The following is a 6054-nucleotide window of genomic DNA, read 5'->3' as shown; positions in this document are numbered from 1 at the left end:
ATTTTTCAGACAGGTTTGACCTGACACCAAAACTTGCACGGGGTCTGCAGTGCTAAAAGCATGACCAAAGCAAAAAATAAAACATGCTTTTTTGCGGCTGCCACTCGGAGCCTTGGTATTAACATCAGCAATTGCAGGAGGACAGGTCTGCAGGGCCAACTACATTCAGCGGCGAAAATCCCTGCAGCAGCCACAGCGCAGACCCCCGGAGGCGGCCCCGCCCGCTCAGCAGCCAGGACGCGCATGCGCACGCGCGCTTCTCCCGGCTCTCGCGAGACCCGAGATTTGCACAGCCGGCGTCAGCGTCTCCCAGGGCAACAGCAATGGCGGCCCCCTTGTCCGAGCGGCTCTTCTCGCTGGAGCTGCTGGTAGACTGGGTGCGTCTGGAAGCCGGGCCGCCGCCGCCGCCGCCCGTAATCGAGGAGGAGGAAGAAGAGGAAGAAGAGGAGGAGGAGGGGGAGTCATCCTCGCGGTCCCTGTGCCCCGCGGTGGCCTTCCGCCTGCTGGACTTTCCCACGCTGCTGGTGTACCCTCCCGGGGGCCCCGTGCACACCCTGCTGCTGCGGCTGCCCCCCGGGCGCCCCACTCCCACCCCGCGGCTCCTGGGCACCTGCAGCATCTCGCTGGCCGCCGCCGCCCTCCAGGTCCTGGGGCCGGCCGCCTCCTGCTGCTCCCACGGGCATCGAGGACGCTTTCCTCTGCACAACCACGTGGGGGAGCGGGTGGGTGACATTTCGCTGGCCTACCGCCTGACCGACCTGGGCAGCAGCTTGCTGGGTCATCTGGAGCGGCCAGTCCCTTCCACGGCGGCTGGGGTGCAAGATGTGGGGGTACGGAGCGCCGTGGAGGGCAGCTCCCCAGCCCAGCAGGAGAGACAGCTACCGCAGCCAAACTCGGACCCAAGTCCAAGGGATCCTGATGGGCCTCCGAAGAGTTTTCACAGCCGGGAGGCACAGAGGGATTTGAAGAAAGTCGTTTTCCACCACGAGGCCAATGCAAGTAGCACGGGGTCTGTGGAGGGGTCTGCGGAGAACGGCCAAACCAAGTCTGTCTGTTCAAATGCTAGCCATGTGGGCAGGATTAGCCCCCCAGACCAGGAAGTGACAGACTTGGACCTTGAGACAAACACATTTTGCCCTCCTCCCCTGTATTACACCCACGTGACCCCAGAAAAAAGGCCTCCCCTAAGGGGTAAGGTCACCATTAAGCCTCAAGCGAATGGATCTGAGGAATTGGATGGTACTTTTCCAGAAGCAAAACTTGTCAATCCCCCAACACATATTCATCTTCTGAACGGTACAAATTCTGCAGCACGTGAGACTCCTGTGGCGCTTAATCCTCCCCGTGCTCAGGACGTAGAAGCAAGTCATCAAAGTACAGGTCACCCTCGAACCGAGCAAAATAGAATGAATACCATAAGGCAGTTGCCTTTGTTAAATGCTTTGTTGGTTGAGTTGTCCTTGTTATACAACCAACCTGTCGAAAGCCCTATGTCTATCCACCCTCACTTAGCCTGGTTATATAGAACTGAGGATAAGAAGTCACCAGAATCTTCTGTGAAATCCACAGCTAAATCTGAGTCAAGGAAAGAGAAGTTTCCTGTAGGGGGCGATGAAAAGCCAGCGAGCTTTCAGTATAAAAAGAACCAAGATGAAAATATCAAGACAGGTAAATATTTTGAAAAGAACCACGGTGCTCCCTCCAAAAAGGCTCCCAGGGGTAAGCTACTCTATGGTTTAACAAATACACTTAAGCTACGTTTAAAGCAAACAAACCCCAGTATGTTGGTGGTCCATGAAAAGCGAGAACAGTATAGAAAGATGCAAGTGCAAATGTTTGGTGCAAAAGCCCGAATCCCATCATCCAAAGTCAAAGTACTAGGCTTTGCAGAACAACACCAGAAGCCACACCAATTGCCTAAAGATAAGTATTTAGAAGCAGATACATCTTTTGCTGAAAATTGCCATTCTTCAAAGCTGGTTAGTAGAGTTGTTGATGACCCCAGCACAACCAAAGAAACGCAACTGAAACGTGCAACCGAAAAGACAGTTGACGGTGGTGAAAGTCGAACCAATGATGGTTCATTGGAAGAAATTGTGAGTCCTGCAAATCCCATCGTTCCAGAAAGATTTGCTCAGACAAATATTTTGGAAGGAAAAGTGGACATCAAAGGCCAGAGTCCATTTGTTTTCCAACAGGTTGCAGCTGTTGACAAGATTGTAAGAGAGAAAAATACAGAAGACAAAGCCACGGATAATGACGTTCTTACTGCTGATGCGAATGAAAGTCAACCAAGTAAATATAGTTGCTCTGAAAGCATCTCAGAACTAAACTATTCAGATGACTTTACCAGCCCTTGCTACTCTGAAGATTTCTGTACTGACGATACCAGTAGAATTTTACAGGCGCATGATAGGAGTCCGTCAGCCGAAAATCCAAAACATAGTCAATATAACAGTAAGTCTAGTGCAACTAGATTGTCCATAAGGAAAAACAGCCATGAACAGAGTGTTATTCCTACCCCACCTTTTTCAGCTGGATCACCAGTGCACTCATCTAAAAGATGTCATATTTCGAAGACTCGAGATGAAAGTTTGGAGGAAGCGTCTACTCTTTCTACCAGTGACTTATCTTCATGTTGGACTGAGGAAAAAGAAAACCAGTTAGACCAAAATAGCGTGAATCCTTCTAAAGTTACAAAGACGGGTGAAGGCAGCGCTACGAAAACAAGAACTGATTGCAGGTCTTCAGAAAGAAGCCAGTCAATTCGGACATCCCAAGTGAGTTCTTATCTGCCATCGAATTTGTCAGAAGGCAGTAAATCCGAACGCTTTGAAGAAGACAGCGATGAAATTGCTTCACTAAATATTTCCGAGCAATGCAAAGATATTTGCGAATTACTAGTAAATAAACTTCCAGGATATACAATGTAAAATCTGGTTTTTTATTTTAAAGCATTTAATTTTTATAACCTATGTGTATAGTTAGTGAAACAATTTTTAATAACTTTATTTTTAGCCCATAAATAATGTGAATAATTCCTTTTAAGAGAGATGTTTGTCATTTCTTTGATTTTTAGTGCTCTGCATTAAATCTGACAGTGTTGATCATGAACTCACCCTATAATCTGGTAAGACTTAAGTTGTTTATCTTATAAAAATAAAAGTATCTATTTTCCTAAACTATCTCTCTCTTCTTTTTTAAAGTATGTTTTTATTGATTTCAGAGAGGAAAGGAGAGAGAGTAAAACATCGATGATGAGAGAGAATCATTGATCGGCTGCCTCCTGCAACCCCCCTACTGGGGATCAAGCCCACAACCCGGGCATGTGCCCTTGGCCGGAATTGAACCCGGAACCCTTCAGTCCACAGGCTGATGCTCTATCCACTGAGCCAAACCGGCTACGAGGCTGTAACCTCTTTGATGACAGAGACTGACAAGTGTCTCAGTCCCCGTCGTGTACCCAGCTTTTCGCACAGCTCCGTGTATTCGGGTGCAGCTACACTTGATAAATGTCTGTTCGACACATAGATACTTAAATAGTCAAGTGGGGGAAGAGCGAGTCGTGTTTGCTTAAGAGGTTCACAATAAGTGGCAATGGAAATGGAAGGAATCATCTTCTTAGAGGGAGAGAGAGAGAATATATATTCCTTTCCCCCGGGGGACGATCAGCATTCAGATGTTCTTACGCTGGGGAGGATCCAGGAAAAACACTTTGCTTGAGAGGAAATTTCAATTACACGGTGGAGATTAGAGTTTCAGCCCTTGGGGATAATTACAGCCATGTTTCCCATTATATATGCCCAAGTAAGACAAAAGGAAGACACGAAACCCCAACGGAAAAGCATTGCAACTGGTAATCAAATGGTTGCCTTTATTGCAGTCCCAGGAAAATCATTTCAAAGCCTCGGTGCTTTGCTCTAAGACCCGAAGACTCATCGCTTAATAATGTGGTTAAAAACTCAAGTCTTGCCTCCCAAAACACTTGGCTTGGGCAGGAATGTTTTCAGCTGTCAGGCTATTACTAGAACCATGAAACACGGGGATGATGTCTGGCTAACACACAGATGGATGTGTTATTTGTACAACTTGCCACTTGGTATTCTTAGCCTTTCGTTGCTAATTCCTCACTGCGGTGTGATGCATTCTGTGGCTAGAGATGCGCTTTACTTATTAAATACTAGAGGCTTGGTGCATGAAATTTCATGCACTGGGAAGGGGGGTCCCTCAGCCCGGCCTGCACCCTCTCTAGTCCGGGACCCCTCACTCCTTATTGCCCACCTTCAGCAGAGGTGGGAAAGGTTCCCGCCACCGCCACTGCGCTCACCAGCCTTGAGCCCGGCTCTGGGTGAGCGGCGCTCCTCTTGTGGGAGCACACTGACCACTAGGGGGCAGCTCCTGTGTTGAGCATCTGCCCCCTGGTGGTCAGTGTGCGTCATAGCAACCGGTCATCCCGCCGTGTGGTCAATTTGCATATTAGGGTTTTATTATATAGGATGTTTTTATTGATTTCAGAGAGGAAGAGGGAGGGAGTGATAAAAACATCAATGATGAGAGATAATCATTGATTGGCTGTCTCCTCCATACCCCCTACTGGGGATCGAGTCTGCAACCCGGGCATGTGTCCTGATCAAGAAGCAAACTGTGACCTGGTTCATAGGAAGATGCTCAACCACTGAGCCACACTGGCCCGGCTAAAGATGTGCTTTAAACTTCTTTTGTATTGCCTAAGTAACCTTCTAGAAGGCTGGGTTAAACACCTGTTTATCTTGCTGCTCAGACTCCATTCATTTTCTTTGGGTGACATGTTTATGGTAAAGAAAATATGTCATAACTTATACAACTGTTTTACTTAAATATTTCTGTTTCTTTCTAGGACGAAGCCGGAAGGAAATCAACTGCAGTCAGATCATCTGATGGGACAGTCCCTGTTCATTCCTGGGTTATTCCAGTGAGAGAAAGAGCCTGTTCTCACGTCAGACCCCGGCTGCCTTTATGGTGAGTCTGTGGAAGAGAGAGGGAAAGACAGAAACATGAATGTGAGAGAAATACATCGATGGGTAGCACAAGCCCCAACCAGGGCCCAGGCCGGGAGGAAGCCTGCAACAGAGGTACGTGCCCTTGACCGGAATCGAACCCAGGACCTTTAGGTCCGCAGGCCGATGCTCTGTGCGCTGAGCCAAATCTGCCAGGGCGGCTGAGGATTCATGTAAATACAGTCTTAAGTTAAATGAGGGAAAGATAGATATATACTTGCCAAAAGTTGACATGTTATTTATGATGGTATCCGTGGTATAACTAGGAGGAATAGATTAAAATGAAGAAAAGGACATTTTTCAAAGAAGTTAAGAAAAATTCCCTAGACAGCAAGACCTACTAGACTGTGAAATAGGCTTTCAAGTGCAGTGATGGAAGCACAGGCCCCCGGGGACATTCTAAACAAAGGATGCTGGCTGGGCAGTCCTTTGCCGAGAGGAATTCTGCCTGCAGACCTGGAGCAGGAAGCGGGCAGGGGACGGGGATAGGACCCTGTGGCCACTCACAGGCCGTGTGGTCTGCAGGGAGGGGTTGGGGGTAGGCTCAGGTCCAAGGGGGTGGGGAGAAGCAAAAACATTGTCACCAGGGGAGGGGGAGTACAGGAGTCAGAATGAACAGGGCCGCAGGCGGCTATGTCCAGGTCTGTGCAAAAGGCAGCTGGGACCAAACTTTGGCAGTGGAAACGGAGTTTGGGTGGAGACAGTAGATCCAGATCCAGAGGAGCTTGCTGGATTAAAAGCGTTTAATGGTGGCATGAGCCGGCTGGATTGCTTTGATAACTCAGAATAATGCCGGCACACTACAGAAATCGATATCTTGGGCAGGAAATATACGGGGAGCCTTCTGATCTAGGATGCGGTCGGAGGGGTAAGCATTAATCACACCGAGCTCTTCACATCCCCGACCGTTTGCTCCGTGACAGTCTCCTCTCGCGATCTTTACAGCTCCTGGTAGCCCAAGCCTCTCGGATAAATGTGTTTATAAATGGTTCTCCTTTCCCGTGGCTCTTCCCCCGGC

At 48.6% G+C, this 6054-nt stretch overlaps 1 protein-coding gene across 1 annotated transcript; it reads left to right on the top strand.

Moving 5' to 3' along the window:
- The first annotated feature begins 290 nt into the window (after positions 1-290).
- On the top strand, positions 291-3126 carry MAP10 (microtubule associated protein 10). The gene has a single exon (XM_015560591.1). The coding sequence runs from the start codon at positions 324-326 to the stop codon at positions 2931-2933; it is 2610 nt and encodes an 869-aa protein (XP_015416077.1). The 5' UTR covers positions 291-323; the 3' UTR covers positions 2934-3126.
- Positions 3127-6054: the final 2928 nt, after the last annotated feature.

Source organism: Myotis davidii, unplaced genomic scaffold (genome assembly GCF_000327345.1).
Source record: "Myotis davidii unplaced genomic scaffold, ASM32734v1 scaffold295, whole genome shotgun sequence".
In the NCBI taxonomy this organism is placed as follows: Eukaryota; Metazoa; Chordata; class Mammalia; order Chiroptera; family Vespertilionidae; genus Myotis; species Myotis davidii.
The sequence above is the reverse complement of the archived record's forward strand: the minus strand, read 5'-3'. Positions and strand labels throughout refer to the sequence as shown.

Excerpts from the sequence above, each read along its gene's own strand:
- MAP10 (XM_015560591.1), top strand. The coding sequence starts at position 324 with ATGGCGGCCCCCTTGTCCGAGCGGCTCTTCTCGCTGGAGCTGCTGGTA.